General features: G+C 36.1%; 1 protein-coding gene and 1 long non-coding RNA gene across 7 annotated transcripts in view; one reads left to right on the top strand and one right to left on the bottom strand.

Annotated features, from left to right (window-relative positions):
* The window catches only part of LOC105736051 (uncharacterized), a 45,926-nt gene that overhangs the window by 480 nt on the left and 18,649 nt on the right, over positions 1–26,797 (top strand). For all 3 annotated transcript variants that reach the window (XR_015293135.1, XR_015293136.1, XR_015293137.1), the window contains exons 2-3: positions 1,759–1,914; positions 2,021–2,215. This is a non-coding gene — a long non-coding RNA (uncharacterized LOC105736051). The remainder of the gene's footprint in view (positions 1–1,758; positions 1,915–2,020; positions 2,216–26,797) is intronic.
* The window catches only part of Oatp26F (Organic anion transporting polypeptide 26F), a 41,061-nt gene continuing 14,332 nt past the window's right edge, over positions 69–26,797 (bottom strand). For 2 of the 4 annotated variants that reach the window (XM_086911507.1, XM_086911506.1), the window contains 11 exons: positions 17,878–18,088; positions 14,743–14,911; positions 13,986–14,124; positions 13,079–13,253; positions 12,312–12,414; positions 5,341–5,462; positions 4,837–5,106; positions 4,228–4,429; positions 3,321–3,468; positions 2,627–3,003; positions 69–2,205 (listed from right to left, as the gene is read on the bottom strand). In XM_086911507.1, coding sequence (XP_086767633.1) covers positions 2,004–2,205; positions 2,627–3,003; positions 3,321–3,468; positions 4,228–4,429; positions 4,837–5,106; positions 5,341–5,462; positions 12,312–12,414; positions 13,079–13,253; positions 13,986–14,124; positions 14,743–14,911; positions 17,878–18,088 — 2,118 coding nt within the window. In that variant the 3' untranslated portion in view covers positions 69–2,003. Of the gene's footprint in view, positions 2,206–2,626; positions 3,004–3,320; positions 3,469–4,227; positions 4,430–4,836; positions 5,107–5,340; positions 5,463–12,311; positions 12,415–13,078; positions 13,254–13,985; positions 14,125–14,742; positions 14,912–17,877; positions 18,089–20,043; positions 21,155–21,243; positions 21,361–21,461; positions 22,907–26,797 lie in introns of those variants that run through there. The other 2 variants (XM_086911509.1, XM_086911508.1) reach the window with 2 other exon arrangements.

Below are 26,797 nucleotides of genomic sequence, written 5' to 3'. Positions count from 1 at the left end.
ATTATTATTGATTTTATGATATTTCTATAATCATAGATAGATGGAAAAGATAAGAAAAATCAGAATAATTAACATATTTCACTAATTTTTTATTAGCGACACGTATAATACACGTGTTTAACATATCAATATTTTATAACAAAAATAATTACAATTATAAAATGCACAAAATTTTTCATATCAAATCAATATAAATGATATTTCATACGGCCATTTATTTTATTTGCACAGATATTTCAAGCATTTCTATTTTGATCGCCGCATTTTTATTGTGACAAATGTTCATAAGAAATGTATAATTTTTTAACATTTAAATGTTTCAAAATTCTTTTATAATCGAATGATAAAATTTGTACGATCAGACATTCATAATTTTTAAATAGATATTAATAGTTTTGGTAATTCAATTAATTATAATATCAAAATAATATATAGTTTTTTCCCATTTTCATTTCTTATCTTATGCATTATAACCTGAAAAAACATTTTGTTAAATATGACATATCAAATTTTAATATATAAAATTTTCCAAAGTAATATAGTTTTTATTCAACTTGTGAATGGGATATGCTAGGATTGATACCAAAACTTGCAACTATGTGTATCTATAATTATAAATATTATTATAAATATCAATTCACAATAGAGATTTATCTATTTTTTTTACTTTTTTAGATAATAGATAATCGTCTTTATACAAGCAATAACATTATACAAATATGGTATCAATTCTATGATATTCTATTGAAAAAACAATGTTTTTCAATGGAATTTCTGTGCTACAATAGTTTAGCTGGTCGCATATAACAATTATATATTGCATAAATAAGATGAACATGTAGAATAATTTCTTTTTTTATCTTAAACATCGACTATGTGACTTATCCTTTGTGATAAATACATTTTTTGAATTTAATTGACAATCAGTTAATATTAAGAATACAATTACAGGATGTCATACAAATTGAAATTACATTTAGATCATATAATATAGGACAATATTGTACTGTTCTATATTTCTATATAATCGTAATAGTCTTTTTTGATACAATAATTAACTGCAATTATTAATTTTTATAGAACAATACAAAAAGCGTAGTAATATATTAAGCAAATGTTTATCCATTATTCTCATTGATATCATATAAAATCGTAATTTCATAAATGAAATATTCCATTGGGAAGTAGTAATAAATATCAAAAGGACTACAAGTGCACTTGCCCATTATATCTCATAATTGATATTTATAGTTTTCTCGTTAAAAAACGAGATATAATATTGATACGATATTAAAAACAATGTTCTTACGTTCTTTACAATAATTTTGGCAGTGATAGCTCTTATGTGAAATATTCTACTTACTAGCAAACCGTATAAATATATCTACAAATTTACGAATCAACAACTCTCGAAATAAATAACTTCATTCGAGTTTCATTGATTTTACAAATTAGTTTATTTTTATATTACTTATATTTATATACGTCATTTCTATTTCAAATATTTTTTTACTTAACACTACAACAGTAATAAATAATCACGCTTTTTATAAATTTCCCTATAAATTATCCGAGAAATGAAATCATTTCCTCCTGTTATAAACGATTATATTAATGAATAAAAATATTAAATTAATATCTATCTATTTCATTTACATTTTAATTTTTTTAATAGTTATTTTACAATAAACTATAAATAAAATTATTAAAAATATACAATTATATATTGAAATATTTTTTAAATATCCCTCCATTAAGATAGTACCTATCGAATCGAACGAAATCGAAGAAGATAGATGTCGCAGTATCGATACTCGATTTTAATAGACTAGCACATAGTGTCATCTAGTTTCAGTGGAGTGAGAGTGTACATGGAAGTTTCTTTGAAATTCATTTCTTCGATTATTTCTTTTGGTAAGTTTGGCAAACATTAAAAGTTCTTATTAAATAGTGATTATTCGTGATATTTTTAAGATAACATAATTAGAATGCTAGATTTTTCTCTACGGATCAATTATAGGATTTATTGTTGCTGGTGTGATTGGCGCTTCGTGCTGAGTGTCGTTTAACACAAATGTCGTTGTGGGCTCTTCCCGCGAATTTTGTGCAACTCTTCTGCTTCCTGGAGGAATATAAGTCCACCAAGCCAGGAAAAAGAAAAGGAGGGATGCTGCTTTGCCGATGAAAGCTAATGCTAGCATATATCTGAAACAAGGTATGTTCATTGATTTTTGCATGATCATAAATGCCTGAAGTGATTTTGCATGATGAAATTTTAATAAAAACATAATATAGTTTACAACTCGATTATTATAATTCTTATATCAAGATACAAATAGTAATAGTTGCATTACAAAATATTATAAATTAATAAATATGTTAAATTCTAAAATGGTTAAAACCGCCATTTTTATTTCAATTTTATTTCAATGAATGTTCTAATCTTTAGCGGCCATTAATGAAATTATAGAGGACGCTACAATCAAGTGTGGAACGATTTTTATAGATATAAAAATAATCAAGCATAAAGGTAGTTTTATTTTATAATTTTTTCGAATAAGTAACACAAATTCGAAAGTATTTAACACGATTTAAAGATTCAAATTAATAATTAATTTTATCATACCTGCTCATGTATAAATTATCATAAACAAGACAGGATCCTTCGCCGTCGCAAGTTTTGTTCCATAAAATGCATGTTTCATCTATGAGAGCACCGAACACCATAGGTGCTGGTATTGTGCCTAGAATTCTAACTTTGATCCATTGTATACCTAAGGCAAACGATCTCTGATCGTCTCGAACGACGCGAAGTGTTGCGGAAAGTGCGGGCATTGTGCAAAGAAAGGTTATAAACATGTTGCAAAATGCTAGAGCGATAAACGGCCATAGATAAGAGCACGATGTGCTGCAAGTAGTATTTATTGCCTCGTAAGTAATCACACTATCTGCAGTAGTTAGATTCATTGGTGGTGCTCGTATACACGTGCAGTCTGTATATATCTGTAAAACAATAAGGAAAAATATCAACATTTAATTCAAAGAAAAATAAATATTTATGATAAAATGTAATGTCTATAAGTATGATTATATTGACGTATAATCGGTATCAAGCTTTGTTTTTTTTTTTTTTTTAATTTAATGACTGATAGTTTTTAACTGAATATATATTTATTTTCGATTTGCAATGAATGTAGATTTTTATAAAATATATATAGCACTGGAATGGTAAAGGTTAAGAAAAATATATATTTTATGATTTCAAGAAATGGACTAGATTTTCACAAGCATGCATACTAAGTACGATAAGAAATACTGACTTCGACGTTATTTAGTCGCATTCCTTGATAACATCCTGCGTGACAAGGAGAATAGTACGTGATTCCATCAACTCCGCATATTGGACTGAATTCTGATCTCGAGCAACCGCAGCCATTATTACACGCGTTATCCAATGAAAAAGTTTTTCTGTAAATATGAAATTTTTTACTTATACTATAGATATTTATTTGCATCTTGGAATTTATCACATACAATGGTACAGTTATATATATCTACTTGTTTTAAGTTTCTAAATTAAGTTTCTAGTTCTTTTCATTTTTGATTTTTATCCAAAATAGTGAATTGATTTACTTAAATAGATTTCAAGTATTAGAAATATCATTCAATAAAATGAAGCAGTGAATTAATAGTAATTGTTATGAAATATATTCGTTTTACAAAAATGATTATATATGAAACTTTATTTATTTGAATGAAGTTTTAATTAATACACTATTAGAAACCACCTACATGAACGCGAATTTCTCTTACGTAAACGAGAAATCGATATATAGCAAGAAAAATGGATAAATTCCAATTAATATATGAATAATATGAATTATATTTATACTTCAATTTTAAACTAATTTAAAACCAATTTTCAGATAAATATGGAGTTTTATTATTAAAAAAAAAAAAAAAAAATAATGAAAATTAATATCAGCAAATACGAACTCGAAGATCTATTGTGTATAAATGAAAACGAATAAAGCCACAGAGACCATAGGAAAAATGAAACACGATAATACTCGATAAATATCATGCAAATTCGTGAAGTAGTGACATATTTTCCCAGAAATTTTAGCCGTAATAGTTTCAAACATCCAATTTTATACTGTTGAAATTACTTTTACAAATAAACAGAATTTCGCGCGCTCACACACATGTACAAATACAATCACGTACTTGGTCTGGTTCGAATAAGGTATAGTGACTCCCGCGAAGCTTAAATTCGGACAATTCAGAACGAAGCACAAAGTGAAGGCGATGCAGGACGCGGTGGCCAGTAGACAAAACTTTAAAATGCCCGAGCAGGGCAAATTAAAACGCTTTATGAGATAACCACCGAGGAAGGTGCCTCCACCGCCTGCGGGTACGGTCACCAAACCTGTAAGCAAAAAAAAAAAAAATGAGGATGAAAGGATTGCCATTTCGAACAGCGTGTTCCTCTCGGCCCTGTCGAAATTTCACGAAATTACGTGGAAACATTAGTCAATCGTAAATATCCCATACGAAATATAAAAACGTCGAGGATGATTTATACCTGGCGACATACGTGCGACGTAACTGACGGTAACATATCGTTCAGTCGATATTTTAACGAAAAGGAGTAAGAGAAACAGGTTGTAGAGAGAGAGAGAGAGAGGGGTAAAAAATGTTACGTATTCGACGAAATATGTCGATGATTACGCGTTACGATTGACGAGAGGTGAGGTTTCTTTTTTTTTTTTTTTTCCCCTCTCTTCTTCTTTCTTTCTTTGATTGATTACAACAGAATGCTTGAATATTATTCACCCATTAGTAACGCGGCGGAACTAGCGCTGACGTTGAATTGATTTTCGATCAGTTTGGGGAGGAAAGCGGCGAAACCGGCGATAAGCAATCCTTCACTGGCACCTGCCAGATTTAACATGAAAAAGCCAGGATTACCGAGGAGATCGGTCAGGGCGCGAGGCAGTTCTCGTATTTTCGAGAATGCCTCTCCTCGATCGCTCGAGGACGATTGCTTTCTGGTGCTCCTTTGGTGCGCCTCTGACACCCTCTCTTTGGCCAATTTCTCTGAACCTGGAAAAGAGTTATTTATTCGTGTAGACTTGTGTGGATAGAATTGTTATTTGAACAATTGGTTATCCGGATGATTGTCGAGAGGAGTGTAATTTTTGAGTGGAAAATTGTAAAGTTTTGTTGGTATTGTTTCAGTGTAATTGTGCATTAGATATTCCTGAAACGATAATTTAAAGAATAGTAATCTTATTATGTAATAGTGTGTGTTGTAAAATATTTTTACAATTCAATTACCAGGCAAAGCTGCTGGAAACGCTAAGATGGGTATGGCGATTATGAAACATAAAACTGCAGCAGCTAGGAAGCCTATCCACCATGCTCCCACCCATACGTTGCTGTTTGGTGTTAAGCCAATCCTGGAAATTGATTCGTTGAATTATTACAAACACTTTTGCAAGTCGGATAGAGTCGTGAATAAAAAAGGAATATTCATTAACGATTATTAGGTTTCTTATAAAAAATTTCTATTCTCAAAAATTACTTTATATATCTATGATATATTATCACGTTTTTAAATTTGAATAAGATGAAATCCATGTTTCTTATTTTATTATTTATCCCTGTTTAAATTCAATTAATAATGGCAAATGTTTTATCGTTCAATTGTGAACATCTCAAAGTTATCCACTTTGAGAATATACCTCTTTAAATATTTAATCTTTGAAATTCTATCTTTTCAAAATAAGGGAAAAGTGACGTAAAAATTCTTTCAATAAGACTCCGTCGATCTCCACGTTAAATCAATCTACGATTTACCAATACTTAAACGGAAACAAGTGGAGAGGGCTGCGTCTCTAATATCGCGAAACGGGTCAACCCTATCTTTTTTAAACGCTTTAAAGTAGGCCGCGTAAAACAAATAAGAGCCGGGAAGGATATAGCCAGGGTAAAAATGTAATTATCCCGCAACAGTAGAGCGGATAGTTCGTACAACACGGTGAGTAGGCCGGAATTGCTCCACCGTCGCGGAACTTCCGGCGCATCTCGCCGCGATTTTTTAATTGCGAGAAATCCCCTACCGAGCCGAGCTTCTGCAACTTTTCCGACTAATTGCCGGTTACAGAGCTTCTGTGAGCTTTTCTTTTTCCTCGGCGATATCGAGGAAAAATTTCTAGTTTTAGGAGAAAATGCGTAGAAAGAGGATGACGAAGATTTTCATTTCGTAGAATATATATTTATTTTCTATTGATTCTAGTTACTTTTATTTCTTCGTTTTAACGAAAAAGTTGAACGAAGTTTCCAAAGAATTTTGCAAAAGAAAACGTTAAAAATCTAGCGATCGAACAATACTTTCCATGTGCCTTTTATAAATATGAAGATAAAAACGCGGCATCTACGTATCCAAAACGACGAACGCAATATCCTTCGATCCTAGTCGCTCATCATCCTCTATTACATCGCCGTCATCATCGCGCGGAGCATAACCGGGAAATTTCTTCTCAGAATCGCGATATTACAGCGTAATAATCTCGGGATGGTGGAAAAGCGGAAAATTGTGAAAAAGTATCCAAGTTACTCGAAATAACCACTGTCCACCGTCGAATCTTGGTCCGGCTAAATTAAATGAGGCGCGTGCATGCAGGGAGAGGCGGGCTCGTAACCGGAAGTGGCCGTAATGCAACTAGTTACCCCATTCTTTTCCTTGCTTCCGGCTTCGTAGACCGGAATAGTGGAAGGAAATGTAATTGGACTCGCGGGAAATGTTATTAGCTCTCCGTTCGTTTCTCTGTTTAGTTTTATCAAAAGATCGCGAAAGGAAAGTATCTCTCTCTCTCTCTCTCTCTCTCTGTTTGCAAATTATCGGATTGTGCGCCTGCTTCGACACGCAATTTAAGTTTTGCTTGGAAATCTCGATAAACCTTGTTGCGAGACAGCCTTTAAACTTTCGCCGTTACGATAATCGAATTTTAAATTGAGGATTAGGGGCCTCTTATCGCCAAAGTGGTTAATCCTGAAGGGTGAAGAATGTTGTTTGATTAATGGAGGAGGTTGTTTGGCGAGGAAAATTTGATAAACTTTTTTGATAAATTTCTATAAATATATGAGGTCTTGTTTCGATTAATTTTAATTAGAATAGCGATGAAAATTTAAGAACAATGGTTCCATCGATCCATATCTTCTATACCAATAATTTTCGATTGAATATAAATTTTTATAGATATACGAAGCAACATGTTTCATAATATTAACTATCGTTAAATATCACACGATATCATATTTGAAAATAATTCGTGTCCTCAAAAGATCATACTTTCTTCGACTTTTCAATTTTTATTCGAAACATTCTTTCGTATTATTAAAATCAATTAAGATGTTCAAAATGATCGAGTTATCTTGTTTACTCGATAGATATAATATTTCACGTTGAATCGATTCGATATGACGGGCAAGGATGTTTTATCGATCGACGAGGCACAATATTCCTGCCTTTACGTAACTTTTTTCCTCATCAAAGTTACCAAGGCCAATGGATCTCATTTTTTCCCTGGTAAAACCTCGACGAGGTGATTGATTGCCCGGAAACGGCTGACTAACTGCGCGATCATCCCTTAGCAGACTAACTACACTATACCGGCAAGGAATAGCCCTTCACTTACCCTCTTTTTCTCTGTCGTTTTTCCCCACTTTCCCATAGTAACTCGTCTTTAAATGACATTCGTGGCTTTTCGATGTTGACGGTGGAAGCAACAACGAACAATTTTAATAATCAATTTTATCGATATCGAATAAATTACTAAATTCCTCATTTCGTGCAATTTAAAAGAGGAGAATTTCGTTATTTTCTATCGAGAAAAAAAGAGAATAAAAAGGTAAAAAGAAAAATACGAACGACCGTTAGATCAGAAAAATTCCAAATAATTTCACAAAATTTTCGAAGGGAAAAAGAAATAAAAGTTTATTAATTAAATGCTTCCAACTGGGATCGTTCGAAATTCCGCAAAAAATGTTCTCCACCGTGTTTACATCGATTCATTTCTAGGAGTGGAATAAACTTTCAGAAGAAAGTTGCAAGGGTTCTAAATTTACTGATGTCCACTCGGTTCCTTCGTAAACCCAGTTAACCGTGAAATGCGAAGGGAAATCCTTTCGACTTTTAATTTCAGTCTCTCCGTCCTCACCGCTTCTTCCTCCATCTGCGTTCCCCCCTCCCCGTTCATCTTCTCTTTCTCCTTTCTTTTGTCGTTCTTGATGTAAACTGTTGCCATAATAATTTCTTCTCCTCGAGCTTCAAGAAGGGAACACAGGCTGTGCCTGATTTATTAATCAGAGAAAAGAAATAGAGGGAAAATGATTGCTCGCGAAATGTTTTGAGGCATTTAATCGATGCAGGAGACAAAAGTGGAAACAAAGGAAAGGGGGAAAAAAAGGGAAAATTTATTTTTTCGCGCTTTCTTATTCCTCGAAAATAAACTTCGAATTAAAAAACTTGGTCGAGAGGAACAACGATATTGATGATAAAATAAATATCATTTAAAACAAGCTATTTTTTTTTAATGTTGATACAGTTTTGTTCGTTTAACGCGTATCGCAATAAACGTAAAAGTATTGAAATTGAATCGAATAAAATAAAGAATACGCGTTTTCGCGTATGCTTTTAAATTGCTTTTTAAAATCAATTAAAATAATTTCATAAATGGAATCGTGTAAAAAATCTCGCGCAATCAAATTCTCTCAAATAAATCCAACTTTATTTATTTTATTCGTGATATCCATCAATCTCCTCTTACTTCTTCTATCGATACTTCAACCCCTTTTCGAAATATCGAAATATACGCGAGATCAAACTCTTCTCGAATGTTCTATCACTAATAAAAAATTCATTTACAAATTTTCGAATCAAAATCCCATCTTCTTTATCCGAAACAAACAAGAAAGAAATATCTGATTAATAATTTTAGGGACGGCAAAGCGACTTAAAAAACAAATAATAGAAATTTCAGCTCACGATACCCAACCTCGAAATCGATATCCGGCCATTTAAAAGTAAAATTCGCAAGGATGGAATCTCGGAAGGACGTTGAAAATTCTTTTACACGACTCGTTGCGCGCTACGGAAAAAAAAAAAAAAAAAAAAAGAAAAAGGAGAGACGAGATTAATTCGATTCTCGCGTGGAGGGGCGCGGGTCTGTGGGGAGGCGAGCGGACAAATGGAACTTGATTGTACTCTAAGTGTCGGGGGATGAAGTGACAGTTTTGAAGGGTAACATCGGCGTCATCGTCAAACATTGGTTCACCGCTTGACATTTTCCCCACGGGACGAGTGCTTCGTGCTCCTCTCCTGCACGCGCGCCTATGGGGGAGGAGGGTTACATGCGCTATTAATCGTGGCCCATTATACGCTCTAATGGTCCTTCGGGATATTTTCTACGGGAGGAGACTCCCCGAGACAAAGATTTGAACGATTGTACATTTTCGTGTTTCGATTGTGTCGCGTGCGTGTCTTGTCGTCGTTGTTGTTGTTGTTATTTTTGTCGCGCCGTCGATTGATAAGTAATTAGAATTTGCGGTAGAATACATCCTCGTTTTAATTTGGGAAAAGTACCTTTGAAATTATATCGTAAATTGTATTTTCATTCTATACTGTTTCGGGTTGAAATAATAATTTTTTAATCGATGTTAAATAAAATTGGATAAATTAGTACCCGGTGTTTAATTTTAAATTAGAAACTTTAATAAATTTTATACGAAAGAAGAATGATTTTTGCTTTTCAATCGCAACAAATTCTCGAAACATTGATACATTGCGTGCATCCAGTTTTTTAATTAAATAATTAAAAATCTTAATACTTCGTCGGTGGATTAAATTTAATCTTCGGTTAAAAATTTTCCTCGTCCTCGAATTTCATCAAAAGAATCCATCCTCTGCTTTGAAAAAAAGATAGCAGATTAATTAATACGCGTATGCTCGAAAAAGAAGATCGGTGTGGCTCGTTAGCAGGAGGACTAAGAAGCCGGTAATTAAGCGTTGCAAACGCGTCTGACAACGCTTTCGCCATCGCAACGGCGCGCATATCTTCGGCGGGGCGTCTTTTCAAGGCCGTGAAACAGCAAAAATAGATGATAAAAATCCGATAGCCTGTGTTGTATCAACTCTAACCTTAATTCGATAATAGTAACGAGCGTGATATCGATATTTCTCGCCAGTTCCAAGCAATATTTGCCACGAAACAAGCTTACTTAATATCGAGCTGTACAAGCATCATCGACATTGTTAAAAACTATCGAAATTACGCGTAATTCCAATATGGAATCTTCGAATATTTTTAGCGAAAACACGTGGAAAATAATCGAAGATAATCAAAAAGGAATCGAACCTGAAGTCCATCTCAATTCATCGTTTGAAAACAAGACATCGAAAATTTCTCTTCTTTTCCCGCTTTTTCCTGCAATTTCGCAAGGGAAATTTTTATCCGTGGCAATCTTTCATTATTCCCTTCCATCTCTTCGAGCCTTGTCCTCAAGATTTCGCGATTAATTTCAGAGAGCAGGATTTATGCGGGTTACAAGACGAATATAAAGTTCGAATTTTCTCGCGCACGACGCGCGTGGAATATGCTCCGGGCGAATGTGATTCATTCGTGTTTGCGGATGTCGCCTGTTCGGCTGGAACACGCGAGTTTCCTCCGTACCTGTCACAGTTACAGTAGGTAGCAGCAGGCTTGTTGATAACGGTGTTTTTCCTCACCAGATTTTTTCTCTTTGAATCGGTGTTTTATATATTCATCGAAATTGTTGAAATTAAGGAATCAAGTTGGACATTTTTCTTTCCATCTTAATACAGTTTCGAAAACATTCATTTGAAAAACGATAATGAGAAAGATGTCCTCTGTCACAGTTACATGTAGCAGCAGATTTTTTCCATTTTATCCTTTGAATCGGTGTTTTATATATTCGTTGAAATTAAGGAACCAATGTGTAAATTTTTCTTTCCATCTTAATACAGTTTCGAAAACATTCATTTGAAAAACGATAATGAGAAAGATGTCCTCTGTCACAGTTACACGTAGCAGCAGATTTTTTTCCATTTTATCCTTTGAATCGGTGTTTTATGTATTATTCATCGAAATTATTGAAATTAAGGAAGCAAGTTGTAAATTTCTCTTAATATAGTTTCGAAAATTTTCCAAAAATATTCATTTGAAAAACGATAATGAGATCTGGAAGATTTGTTGGTCTCTAATAATAACAATAATGATAATAAACTATCCTGCACGTTGTAAATTTCCACCCTTAAACGGTCCACCAATGATAAATAGTAATGCACAGTGGCAACCACATATCTGTCCTCCCGGATAGCCGGACGAAACAGCCGATAAATCGCGTCGAGAATTTAATAAAGTTACCGCGGCCCATCTCCCCCCCCCCCTCCCCTCCCCCGCAGAAGGAAAAAGCGGGAAACGTGTTTAAACGCGTGGCGACACGAGAGGCGACAAATTCCGATGCCGCGCCCATTAAACGTCATTCTCCATCGGCATTCGCCGGCTATGAACCCTCTTTACGGCGAAGTGAACGCGGACAACTTTCGATCCATTGTCCATCCACCGTGATTCTTCCTCCGCGATGGATCCCTTCCGCAATTTTAATCTTACGTTTAAAAGTTTCCACAGATGGATTTTTCTTCCCTCCTTTCCCCACTTTTCCATATTTTTCCCCCTATTTTAAACTCGATCGATTTGAGACTCGTTTCGCGATTTAAAAATGATCTTTGATACTTTTTCGTGACTTATAGCAACGATTTTTTAGGGGCGATTTTCTAATTGTGACAGTCCATCTCCTAGTCAACATGCAATCGACAACAATTCGTTCTCCTGTAGCGCGCCTGAAAAATCGCGAGGAAATTGTAAAAAGGAAAAATCCGAAGAAGAAACGTTCAAGATTTCCTTGATGGCGTTTTGTGGAGATGGTATTTAAACAGTGATCCTTGCCTGATTTTTCTTCCAGCCAATTTTATTAAACTCGAGTTGATTGATGTCGTTACGAGCAATGAATATTTTTCCAAAAATAGGAACACTAATGAATAATGATGTATTCAATCATTGTAGTGAATTTTTAGAGAAGAATTTGTGCACCCAATGCGAATTTCAGTTTTATATTACAGTACAGTATTCTTATATTTGTATCCAACCATTAAATGTTAATTTTGAAAAATTATTCTGAAAGCATGCTGCGTAAAATATGATTAGTATAATTAGAAAAATACTCACTTTGACGGATCCACGGTGATAAAATCTGTGTAGAGCTTCAACAATTCACCTCCAACCACGTATCCTAACGCAGGCCCTATTATGGCCATTGTGTAGAAGATTCCTAAACAGAGAAGGACATTGGATTATTAGAAATCGTTTGTACGAAACGTTTTAACAATTTAATTCAAATTAAAATGTTAAAACACTCGTCGAATATTTCAACCATTTATTATCATGCAGGAATTTAATTTTATAAATAAAAAATTTTTAAACGTTGAAAGATAGATTTCTGTAGATTTTAATATACAAAGATAATAAGAGGATATAAAGCGTAATTTCAAATTTCTTGAACAATTAAATTCAACACAACATCAATTATACAAGTTGATTGTCTTATACAAGATGGCACTTGAAACTTCAAACTTCAAAAGTGTGTATACAGTGCTGAAAACTTGAAGCGAGCGCAACGAGTGCGGCAATAGAACGTGACAATTGTCAAAGAGGTATTGCGGGATATCCAAGTTGAATCAAGTGCTTGTCAAGTAGGTACAGCACAGTTGAAAACACAGTTTAGCTTATTTTATGTTGAGAGAACTTGGATCTTTTTAATAAGAAACGTTATATACATACAAACATGAATTTGCATACTCGAATGGAATAACCTGTCTTTTAAAGTCGATATTTCCCCATTTTTTTTAATTAAACAACACGCTTAATAAATATGTTCCCACGAATATAAAATTAATATTTTGCCAAGGATATTTGAGTTGAATAATAACTCTTACCCACATACACAGAGGACATCTTCTTCGACACGTTCTCATCCAGATACGTAACACCAAGCGTATAAAAAGGAGCGGAACCAGCCCCGTGTAGAAGTTGAGCTATCAGAAAGATACTTAAGTACAATCCACTGTACGGTTCTTGGTCTATTTGGCCCACTGATCCGCTACAAGATAGCTGAATGGCAAAGATACGTTAACCAATCGAGATTAATTTAATTAATAGACGAATCAAGATTTTTTAAAAATATCTTTATTTTTCTCTCTTAAAATACGAGACTTTATTGGAATTTGAAAAAAAAGAAAAAGCTTGGTTGGTTTGAAATATTGTTTGTGTTATTGTCGATATAGTTTTTTTTGTTGCAAGGAAAAAGTTTACAAAGTTTTTGATCGATCACGAAGATTTTCTTACAAATTTAATAAAGCGAAATTCCATCTTTTTAGGTTAAAAATTTTTTTCAGTTTTTATCATTATATTTTTTAAATTTAATTATTCGAAATAAGAATTGGAATTAATTCGGTGATTTATATTTTTAAATTAATAAGGGGCATTCGTACGAAGATGACATTCTATTAGTGTATATGAGAGCATGGATCTTGCTTTTACAAAGGACGAGATCCGTAAACTCTGTCACTATCCTTTACATCTAATTGAATGTTTACTCTTCAAAGATCAAAGACACAAGTCTTCCAGTAATTGAGCCCGGTTAATAAAATGTATAAAATAATTATAATTAAAAAGACAAGTAAGTTGCTCGTCGAAACAACTTATTCCGGATTAATAATCTGTCCAATGTTTATTTTTATGCTTACCTCCTTTTGATATTTTTCGAAAAATTTTTTTCAAATCTCTACAATCGTTACGAAGATTAGCAGAAAATGCTAATCTTTAAAATCAATCATCACTTACCGAACGGGAGGACGTATTCGTCACCCTTTGACAAATATTTTCCGACTGTTGGCCACCCCTGTATGGTCCAGCAATGTAATGAGGGGACGCGAAAAGGAGACTTCCTAAGCCTAACACTAGAACACCTATTCCTATGTATCTATAGAACAAAAATTAATCCAAATATCTTGTTTTTAATTAACTTCTCAAAAGAATTTATATTCTTATTTACTAGTAAAATTAACACACGAAACCAAAAATTTTCCAAAAATCAAACGAAACGTCGTCGATATCCTCGATTTACAAAAATCTATTCTTATTTACTAATAAAATTAACACACGAGTCCAAAAATTTCATTCAAAAATCAAACGAAACATCGATATCCTCGATTTACAAAAATCTATTCTTATTTACTAATAAAATTAACACACGAGTGCAAAAATTTTCCAAAAATTTCATTCAAAAATCAAACGAAACGTCGTCGATATCCTCGATTTACTAAAATCTCTTTTTCCAGAATAATAATTATGTTTCATTTTCGAGATTAGCCCCGTTTAGTTTAATGTTCAAAACTGTTATTATGATATTATCGATCAAGGATCGAGGGTTTCGAAAGTGTCGAAGCGAAGGAGCTGGGAATGGAAATTGACGCTGTTGGTCCGGCTGACGTTAGGGATTAATATTTATGAGAAGTGTCGAGGTGGATCGATATCGGTATTAATATTAATAGGCGCGACAATACGCGAATATACGTAACGCGTTGGAGCGCATATGTACCTCGGTTTCGATGCTTTCGAGCGTCCTCCTAGGAAGCTGACTGGAACGAGGGTAAGGAAACTGGCTATGTCGTATCCGCCTGCTATCAGCCCTGTCTGAGACGACCTCAGCCCGAATCTCCTTTCTATCGTGGTTATGACCACGTTCACGAAACCGTTCACCACCATCCCTGAAAACAAAATCATCTACGTATTAGAGCAAAATTCCGACCAATTGTTACAAGAAATATTTTTATCCATTAGCATCCACGATGAATCCACAATTCCTGTATCATCATCATCATGTTCAACTTGAAATAACTTGAATTAATTTACTTAAAAGCTCGCTTATCGAACTAACGAATAATTTAATTTAATCTCCAATAGCTAGAGGAACCTCTCTAGCTTCCCATCAAAAAAATTCAACCTCAAACGAGCCTAAAGCTTGGATCGATAAGATCGTAGTAACGTTAACAATCGCCGTCATAATCGATACTATCTCGGCCTATCCATCGATCCTGGCCAAACATTAAACATTCAGGATACGATCGATACGAATATTCGGGCCATCCTAATAATAACTCGATCCCCATTCTCAAATTCGAATCAACACAGTTGATCCCCGATACTACGCGTACTCGAGAGCAAATCCGCGTGCCGCGTGTAAATGAATCGGAAGAAGGGGGGGTGAACTAATTCAATTAAGTCTCCCCTAGTGGCCCGGTGTCCCGCTCACCCTCTCTCTCGAACCTGCAAATCTGTTAAACAGTTCTTTCTCACGAATATACACGGCTGCTAATCGCCTCTGAATCGAACCGTGGCTCCTGTACACGATGGAGGCAGGCGTTGACAGGGCGTCGAATTACAAGCCAGCCTCGTATCGTCTGACAAAAGCGTTCAACCGTCTCTGACAATCGAAAAAATGAATCTTCTCTCTGGGAGAATCCTCTCGGTTGCGACGGTTTCCGCGGATCCCTTTTGATGCTTGGATTCCGCCGGGGTTGTCGTTTTAACGAGAGGATTGGTTACGGTTGGTGGGAGGAGGAAAAAAAAAAAAAAAAAAAAGTGGAATTATTCTTTTTTAACGGGGAACAGAAATTTTGTCTCTCATCTTTTGGATTCAGATCGTGTGGAATGGTAATTATTTAAGTTTTTGGAAGCATCGTGTTGTATTATTGGATATTTCGATCGACTCGTGATCGATAAATCGTATAAACAAGGAAATATAAAATGGAATTAATTCAGTTCGACCTAATATTAAATATAAAATAGACCTAAAATGATTTTCAGATATTATTATTTTATATACCATTATTCAATAAGTGTCGAAATTTTGTTTTTTTAATACTAATCTTCCATTCCACGAATGAAACATTACTTCATTTTTATTCATTTCCTTTGCAGCCTATATTTTTTTACTCAAATACTTAAGAATTACGCATTTTCATATGATTTTTGATGAGCAGAGAAGAGAAATAATGTACGAAACTTCTAATATAAACACCGTTTTCAAAAAACATATTTTCTATTTATTTATTTAAACGATCCGATTGAAAACGTGACGTGAGAGCCGAAACCACTCCAAGCCACCGCGAAAACCAATTTCTTCCCACAAACTAGCAGCCCAAGATAACCAAACTGCACCTCGAACAATTAAGTAACGCTCTTAACTCGTCCCTCCCACACCGACCTTACAACGTCCATCGAATTAACGCGTTCACAGACGGCCGTGGCCAGCAAGAGGCCTGCTCGAGTGTCGGCGTATCCGGTGTGTCTGTCCACCCGGAAAATGAACCACCTTCGTTTCCCGTTGTACCGCTAATAGGAGAATTTTAATTAAAACCGGTCGTGCAGCGCGGATAATTTGTTTCTCCAGCTGCTGGCCGACTCTCCCTCTTCTTCTTCTTCTCTGCGCCTACGGTTTTTGCGTCTCGCTTCTTCTTACGTTGATCGATTGGTCGGCCGAGGACGGACGATTATGATTCAACAGGGATTGGAACGATACTTGCGAATACGTGTAACGCATATATAGAAGATAATTTTCAATTAGTCCTCTCTAATTTGGTAAATGTATTCCAAAAAAGATCGGATGTTTTGTTGAAGAATTATTCGAACGTTGAAAATGGCAGCAGATTTTTTTTCCTCGAATTTTTCTTAAAACATATCTATTTTATCTCAAGAAAAATCATTCCTTCCCTTAATCCAATTCTCAAAATACCGAAAAAACGCTTTAAATCCAGAGGAGAAACACTCGTGGCAACATCCGAATTCTCATGCGTGCACGACCACCACCGACCTTATTCTCGACTTACGTACAGACGATTGCCGGCTCCATTGTCCAGCAATTTGTTCAATCCCGTCCGCCTCGAAGAAGGCACGAAGGCTCCGCGCCACGATTTCTTTTGTCGGCCGAGTAGAGGGAGGAGGAGAGGCGAACAAACTTATTTAAACCGAATACCGTGTTCGAAACCTTTCCTCTCCACCCCTTTTATCCAACGTCGACGACCTTCGTCTCGATCCGCTCTCCTTTCGTCGACGTTCGCCACCCTCCACCGCGTCAACCTCCTGCCACCGGCCCGGAAAACTCGATTTCCGGTTATCGTCAGTCACCCTCGATCCACCCCCTTTCCACCCCCTTCGCGCCACCGTGAAAGCTTCGAAATTGCATTCGAATGCACGGCTATTAGTAACGGCGATATCAGAGTCGATCAGCTCTGCTCAAGCTGTGTTTACGAAAAATCAACCCGTGGGTTGAGAAGGGGAAACGATCGACGTTAACGCTAAACCTACCGACATTTCGTGTATACCTATTCCCACCATGAGCGATCAAATTTGTATCTTAATATGGAAAGATTTTAGCTAATTGGATATTAAACAAAATATTTTTCTGGCGCTACAATAATGTGTGATCGGTTAAAATGTACACCGAATTTTCTGCCACTTTTGTAAACTCGTGTATACAAGAAATTTGCAAAGGTAGGTTTAGTGTTAACCGGTTTTCGCAAACGTTTGATCGGCAAACGTTTTCGACCATTTTGGGCGAATCGTGTAAATGTTTCTCGAGAAGTTTGAGAAACATTGTTCGAAATAAAAAGAAAGTCTCGATAATTCCCCGAGCGAATGAAAATTGTGAATGACAAATTCGAAAATTGCATACCTTGCATCGCGCCTGTCCAGCACAACCAGAACAGCGCCCATTTCGCGGTTCGAAATCGTTGCAAATATTTGGGTCTGAACCAGAACCAACCGCACTTCGGCTCGGCCGTCCTCTCCTTAGCTGCTTCCGGCTTTATTTCCGGCTTCGTCGGCCCGTCCCTGAACTGTTCCGAAAAACTGGACAGGGTCTCGTGCATGTCCGGCACCCCCGACTGTAAATCACATTGTTCAGAATCGAATTAACGACAACAACAATCGAAATTAATGGCGATCACAGGAATACGTATAGGTAGATGATACGTAAACCTTTGCATTACGGAAGGATAAATTATTTTTGTTTTTTGGGACAAAGGTACGACGACAATCCTGAATTTTCATTAATTAACCCTTTCCCTGGTCTGACTCGTGATGAAGATTTCTGCTCGAACGTGAATAGCACGAGTTGAATGAATTTTTTCAATCGAGATTTACTTGTTATTCCAATACGAGAAAAACTATGTTGCAAAGTGTTCTACTTGCTTGGATCCGGATTTCGTCGAGCTAATTTGTACGGGAAAGGGTTGTATATTGAAATGTATACAATTGATCGAATAGAAACATTTAGTAGAAAGATCTATTTTCTTTTTTCTATTAGTTTATAAATTAAGAAGGATTAATAATATCAAGATCATGTTTTACGGATTTCGAAACTCGATTCATCGTGCATGATAAAAAAGGAGATTAAAATTCATGATCTTACGTAAAAATAAAATCATAAGCGGAACGAGTTTGAATTGTAAATATGTACACGTGGAATTATTAGTTGCCGGAAATTGCTCGATGTGTATCGAACAAATATGTATACATGTGTGCACAATATCATCCCCCCCCCTCCCCTATCAAGTTTAATTATTGGGTTTTATCTTATATTATATAATATAAAATATAGAATCGAGACGAGTATTCACAATTCACAGAGCTTGCTTTACGTTTTACCGGTATTATTTTATCGTTTCGCGTTAATACGTATGTAATTCTCATACGTTTAATCGATGGTAATCAACACTGTTCGATAGGCTACGTGTGAAATCGTAAAACCAGTTTCGCGCCACGAGTAATTATTGCAACGTTTCTCCTCGGTAAACTTTCTCCAACGGTATCGAATTAATTTGTATATTTCAACGCAATGATTCGATGCAAAGAAAAGTAAATTACATTTCCATCATGGAGAATTTTTGAGACGATACGATTTTTTTTTTTTTTTAAGAATAGAATTTTAATTTACAAGTGAAATGGATTTTGATGGACAGTGGAATAATAAGCTAAATGTTTTTACTGTTATTATTAATTTATGGAAGGAAGGAATGATGAAGCGTTTCCAGATTTATCACCGATGAAATATTTATTAAGAAGAAGACGATGATGAAAAGGAAGGCGAAGGAAAAATATTTACTCGGTAAAATGGAATTATATTATCCTATTCGAGAACTTTCGAGTGTATTTTCATTTGATGGTTTTTCAAGAGAAAACAACGATGATGATAATTAGAATGATAAAATACGAAGGAGAGAAAATATTTTAATTTAAATAAAAATCTAATCTATCGATCAATTACTCTTTTATAAACATTATAATAAGTAATACACAACTTAAAAAAATCAAACAACCAATGAAATATTAAAAATTAAACTCTTAATCTTTCTCCAAGAGAGGGAAACATTAAAGAAGGATCGTTCGTTGTGCTACAAATATCGCGAGAAGGCAAAAGTTAAAAATTCAAATCTCGTGAAACGATAATCAACGGAAGAAAAAGGAAGAAGAAAAGAAAAGGAAAGGAAGGTAAGGGAAAAGGGCGTAATTAGATATATCGCGGACACGAGAGTAAACTATGCAAATAAGATAGATTCATCGCGTGACACAATTGCAATGACTATCCCCGGCTACCTTCCGCCGATAATTCCATTTCACCGTGAATACAAAATCAGACCCATCCGTCTCAAAACTCCGTATCTCTCTCGTCGTCCCTTAAAAATGCACACGGTTACGAGGAACGCTTTATATGTAATTCATTCTCCCGGCCCGCTACAACGGTTCGAAAATACATCTACAAAGCGATCGATCGGTTAGCATCGATGTCACGCTCGCCTCCTAAAATAAACGCAGAATCCAATATCTCCACGGTACTCACGCTGAATGCAAATTTATCCCTCATGATTCTTCCCTCTTCTTTCACCTTTTAACCTAGAAAAACGAAACGGGATCACCCGAAATATATGCGAGTTTATTGTACGACTCGATCGATCGATCCTCAACTTCCCCCGAAAAATCTTCTCCAACGATCGGTTTCGCTCAAAGAAACGGCACAGATTGCCCGCCAAATATTATTTCCATCGTGATTACGGATTCGTGGAGCGTGTCATGCTCCCCGAGACAGTTCTCGAGTGATTGGCGAAAGTGAGAACGGAACTTCCGCCACCTGGTCACGCTTCGTCGTTCACCACCGGTTTAACCACCATCGAAACGTGACGGAGACACGCCGGATAACGAATATTATTGTCCACGAAGGAGGGGGGATTCTTCGAGCCGCTCGATCTCTCGAACCGATTCCAGCTTCTTCCTTAAGATTAAAGATTCGCTCGAGAAGAGAAGTGGTGGAATATCTAGAAAAAGCTTCGATCTCCTTTTTTCCTTTCTTTCTTACTTCGTTAGCTCGCTCTTCGAATGCCGTTTCCGCTTCGAGGATCTTATCGCGATTTGACTTAATTCGTTGATTGTCGACTCGTATCGTATTTTTCGGTTTAGAATATTTTTTCCAAGGGCAGATATCTTCGAAGAGATTGGAAGCGTTTTGATTTTTTTGTTCGACGAGCTTTCTTCTTTTTTTTTTTTTTTTTGCAAGTGCAAGCAAGACTCGTTTCCGTGGAAACGTTGCTAGCTCTGTCGTTTATCAAACGTCCAGATTGCAGTTTCCATTCCAGTTTCGAATGTAACTCCTCTTGTCCTCCACTTCCGTTGTCCTCTGTTTCACCTGGATCAAAAGATTTATCGTCGTATCTTTACTTCCCCATCGATCACCCTCCCTGACTGGATTTAGAATTTTCGATGAGGGGGAAATTCTCTGGTGGAAATTCCAGTGTATTCTCGTCTCGAACGTTTTATATACGTTCCTTTGTTTATCAAATACGAGATATTCTCATTTTCATATTCTATAACAAGAGGTCATTTATTATTGTCGTAATCGAATTCTTCAGTCTTTATTTAATCTCTAATCTTTGATCCATATTCAGTCTTGATAACATCTATAACGGAAATAAGACGATTTCTATAACATATCATCGCTTCTTAATCGTTTATCATGTTTATTCAAAATCCAGATATTTCTTCTTACACGCATCTTCTCCACTTTCTCTTCTTATTTACCATTAATCATTCAACTCTCTATATACAAATTTTTCTATCGATCAAAAGGTATTTCAAAATTTCAACGATTTCTCTTTCTCTCTCTACAAAAGAGAGAAATCCCTCTCAACATATCGCTCCCTACACGCGTATGCTATCATTTGTCAAACATCTAGATTACGCTTTCCACTCGTTTCCAAACGTTACCTGCATACCCTCCACTCCCTGTTTCACCAGGTACTCTCGTCAAACGTCTCGAAACGATTCCATTCACACGCATCGTTATAAATCCTTGGGGAGGATATGTCGTATTCCCTTCGATGAAATATTCATCGTCTACGCGGGATTTATAATTTCAACGGGGAATTTAACACGATGCCCCTCGATCCTATCGATTTCTAATTCGGTGTCGACCGATCGAAACTGTTCGTAATGACTTCTTTCCCTGACGAATTAAGCGGTATAACGGAGAACGAAGGATTTGCAACGTTTTTCTCACGGATTCTGCATGGATGCTGCTCTTTGTTCCCGTCCTGTTAATGGAAAAGTTCGTCGAGGCGGTGGAAGTTGGTAAGATGTTGGTAAAATTGCAACGAATTGTGGTTCTCGTTTAGGCAGGTTTTCCTGTGATGGGATCCTTGAAACGTGGAAGTTTTTTTTTTGGGGGGGGGGGGAAGGATTTATCGAGCGATGTTTTAAAATTTTACAATTATTTTATTATTGTTATTACGATTTTGCGGTCTCTTTGAAATTGAGTTTGGAGGAATGTTTTAAATGTTAATTTAATAAACGGGTTCGATATTGGAAATTTTTCAGATTTACTTTAAGTAAAATTGACAAGATCAAGTTAGAATAGATCGGTGTCTATTTAAATTGAACAGTGAGAATTAAACTATCGATCGCAGCGATCAAAAGTTTCGGATTTAAATTTTCCGAGATTCGAACAGGTTTTGTTACGTTTTCAACAATTGAATTTCGAGTAAACGATAAATCGTTTCGCGCGTTGTTTGTCAAACGACAAATGATTTTAGATCCTATTTTCGGCGATTAGAAGTCTTGAAAAGTCGTAAGATTAAACTTATGTAAATTTCATGCGGATTTAAACTGCGGTTCTATTTCGAATCGTCTACGATCACTCGCCGATTTTAGAAGCGAAATCTTCACAGTCGAAGTCAATATTCAAATGTATTTAAGATCCAGGAAACTTTGCACTTCGGTCACAGGTTTCTCACGACAAACTCCTTCGATTCGAATACTTTAGATTCCCATCCTTGAAAATCCAAACTTCGAGATGAAATCTAACACCGTCGATCTCTATTTCGATATAAATATTAATTCTTTAAAACTCGAGAATGATCTACGACGATCTTCATCTTCAGATACGAAATTCGAAATAAAATCACACGATTTACATTCTCCAGCAACGATCGATTCGAATCCGATCAATTTCACGAAATTAAAAAAATCCAAACTCAAAACCACCAGGAATCTAAAAACAAATTTTCTTCAACCACGAACGAAATAAGAGGAGAACGTTCAATACCGCTTTCCATCCACCGATATGATATTATAATCTTCGAATGCAGATACAATATTACTCGTCGATCGAAAACATTAAAAGATGCATCGACGATCTTCTCAGGGAAAAAAAAAAAAAAAAAAAGAAAAAAAAAACATTCAAGAACCAACACGAATCAAACACGAACGAAAATACCAAGCTCGAGAAACTGAACTCCACCGATGTTGACACGCGGAGGGAAAGAGATCTATCGAGGGGATCCTCGATCGCGCCACGAAGCGGCCACGCAAACGAGACGATATTCAAGAGCAGCACGACTACCTAAGGCCGCGTGTCACACGCGACTGAGGATCGCGAGCTCGTGCTCTCAGAGTTTTCCCCGCGAGTTAAACCACCGTATATGCTACTACCACGCCACGACAGACATTCTCCGTCCTTCTCCTTCCTCCTCTCCCTCCACGGCTCCCTCCCCACCCGTCCAACCCCTTCTCTCTCTCCAACCGCTCTCCTCCTTCCTCCGCCGTCTCGCTTCCTCTCCCGCCCCTCTCTTGCCCGACCCTTTTCATACTATCCCTCTCTCTCTCTCTCTCTCTCTCTCTATTTCTCTCCGTCTCCACGCGACACATTGTGAACCGCCCCTACTAGCTGTTGCTTCGCTCGAGCGCCGAAAAACCGGCCACATCTGATAAGACTCATTAATTCGTTAATTGCGCGGATTCCTCCAATGGTTAAACGTTTTGAAACGTGGTATCGAGGGGGTTTTCTTGTTGCTGTTGTGGTGGTGTTTTAAGAAGAAAGATGGTTTAAGGAATTTTTCGTAGTTGATTTGACGTTGGAGGAGAAGTTATGGTTATTTTTCTGATAGTCCGTGTTATTGAGTATCGTTTTCGGTTCACTTGGGGGTTGGAGTGGTGGTTAAACTCGATTATATCGCGACAATAACGATTTAAGTTTAAATATTAGTCACACAATATTTCGATCATTCCTTTCTTCCATACTTTTGCGAGAAAATGTCGAAACACCACTATTTCTCTTATTTCGAAACAATGCGAAGTACGTTGCGTTAGTGTACGAATCGTGGGATGGAATCGAACGTCCATCGTTGTCGCGTAAATTGCCTTTCCCCCCCCACGACTTTTGACCGCAGCAAGGCAAGCTATCGCGAAACTGCGGGAATCGACGAGACAAACTGCAACTCCCATCGCGTGGGCCAGCAACGAAACCGATAGCATCCCAAGTTCCAGCTATTTTCCAGGTCCCCGTTGTAACGAGTTTCTTAATGCTTTGTATCGAGAAACGCATTTGTCTTCCGGCGTTCCATTAACGAGCCTCCCCGTTAGCGCTCCCTTCAGGTCGTGTCGTTTCCATGTTAAAATGGAACGAGTTAGAAAAAATGTTTAATAATTATTTAATATATTTATTATATTTAATAATATTTATTAATAGGCGTGATAACTGATCGAATTAACCTTAATATTCGAACGTTCTATTAATGTTATCTACCGTACGATAAATGCAAAACGTTTTTCCTTATCGCGGTAGTTGAAGTAAAGTTTAATTTGAAATCGAACGCGCAGTAAACATTAAAATATAAAGTCGCGTATCTAGTTTCAACCGAATTGAAACGAAATATTTTCCGGGAAACGGAGGAGTGAGAATTGTTCGCAACGTTTATGTATTAAATGATTAATACGTATAATTTTCGCGAATAGGGTTAATTTTTATGCGTTTATTCGTTTCCTTTTCCCGTTAAATTAAGTAATAATTTAACGATAAAGAGTATATTTCGAGAAAATATTGTCGTTGGCACAATGTTTATCCCATCGTGCACAAATATTTCCATCTTCAACAATTTCCTCGTATCGATAAAAATATAAGGGTAAATATATGTACGCGAGAGGAGAATAACAGTGCGCGGTTAGAATACGAGAGGAAAGCAACGAAAGAAAAAATGTAAGAGGACCGAGGGAATATTTTATAGAGACTTTTCGCCAAGTTTCTCATATTTCAAGATGAGGTAGGTCAGGCATGGTATCAACCGTTGGAGAAACGTGTTTCGAATTTATGACAGTAATAACCTAAGTATGCAGCCTCGAAAACTTCCGAATAAATCATGTTGATAATATTGGTCGTTAGGGGAGGACCTCGGTTGATGCGAGACCATGAAGATCCGAGGAATTCGATATCGAATTCGAATTGAGAAAAAAGAATTTGTTTGTTTTTAAAAAAGTTATTAAAATTTTCCGTTCTGTATTTATATCGATATCCGTGTTATTTTTTAATTTCTTCATCAATTGTCTTGTTTTTTCTCTTTTTAATTCTACCATTCTTCAATATCGTCGAACATCACGCAATTTTATATTTGGAAATAGTTTACGTTTATCGAACGGGCCTCTTTTATCCTCTTTTGGCTTTTTTCTTAAGATTTTAATCGAACGATATAAACAAAAGGTACAATAGATTTGCTTAGAGATCGTGTTATCCACGAGAGAAAAGGGTGTGCATCGTTTCAGAAAGAATCAGCGTTTCACCGTCGAAATTCGCGAAGCGTTAAATTAAATTTCCCAGAGGTGTCAGCCTCGGTATCGAGAAGACCGATTGACATGGAACTATCGATATTTAAACGATAACATCGCGTCCTCTATGAATTGATCGTTACCAGAGGCTCTCATTTCACCTCGTTATTCAATAAACCTGAAAACAAAGAAAAAGATAAATGAAGGTTCACGAGTCAAGTGCCAATAATTTAATCGATGGATAATAAAACTTGTTATTTCCCCCCCTCTTTTTTTTATCGAAATCGAGATACGTACTTTTCCAAAAGAAACGATGAAACTGATACAATATCGATTATCAATTATATTGCTCGATTAATACAACATATTACTTCCCTATATAATAATTACATTCTTAATTACATTCAATAGTTAATCGAATATCAAGATATCGAGAAACCATTTCCATAAATTATTATAAATAACCAATACGTATTTCCATAAGCGTTATACGTGTATAATCCAATTCGAACTGCAACTATCCAAGTACCGAATTCCTCGATGGTCCCCCAGCCCGTTAAGAGAGTGGGTATTTATCAGTGAAAAGGCACCGGTGCATTTGGAATTTCTCGAAATGCAACATGCTTGTACCGCAACGATAACGGAACTCGAGTAATTAAACTCTTCCTATCTTTAGGGGACCAGTTCCGTCCCCTTGGACGGAGTACCACCTCCCCCACCTCATTTATGCCTCCACGTTTTCTCAAATATTCACAATTGACGCCCACGCAATCCCTTTCCATCCTCTCCTTCTTTCCTCGATCGTGTTTTCAGACATCTCGTCTCGTTAATCAAGAGGTTGATCAAGGTATGTTTAAAAATATCACGAGACGTTTCGTTTATTAAAAAATTCCTGTTGCAAAATGGAATCGGTTGCATCATTTCCTTCATTCCGTCCGTCGTGTTTCGAGCTACTTTTACGATGAGGTGAAATGGTTCACGGATGGAGGAGTTTTCTTGGTTCCAATTTTTTCGGGATATTGTTCCGCAAGAGTAAGAGGTAAATGAGCAGTATTTTGTTAATTATATACGCGAAGGTACTTTGCAAATCGTGCAATGCGATTATGCGTTGAGACGAAGAACGTTCAAGCTTCATCAACATAATAAAATACTTCCTTTTGATTCTGTAAGTAGATTTATAAATCACAATCTTCTTCTCGTCAATTAATAATACTAAATATGCGTTGCAACGTGTACATGTATATATTTCTTCATTGAGCTTCCATATATACTTTAATACGATGCAAATACTTATCGATACCTAAAATTTTCCAGAAACTCCTCGTCAATTCCTTTTTCTTCCAACGCGTGCTCCAACAACCATCCTTCCATAAACCATATTCCAACATATTTCGATTCCTCTCGATACACCCTTACAATCTTTGCAAGAGAACAAAAGATAAATCAAACGAAAAATAACTTCCGGGACAAGTAATAAACCTTAGAGAAGCCAGAACGCAACAAATATT

The sequence above is a fragment of the Apis florea genome, unplaced genomic scaffold (genome assembly GCF_048593485.1).
Source record: "Apis florea isolate Af1SG1 unplaced genomic scaffold, ASM4859348v1 contig_3305_pilon, whole genome shotgun sequence".
Lineage (NCBI taxonomy): Eukaryota > Metazoa > Arthropoda > Insecta > Hymenoptera > Apidae > Apis > Apis florea.
Note: the sequence above shows the minus strand (reverse complement) of the source record. Positions and strands in the feature narration are given on the sequence as shown.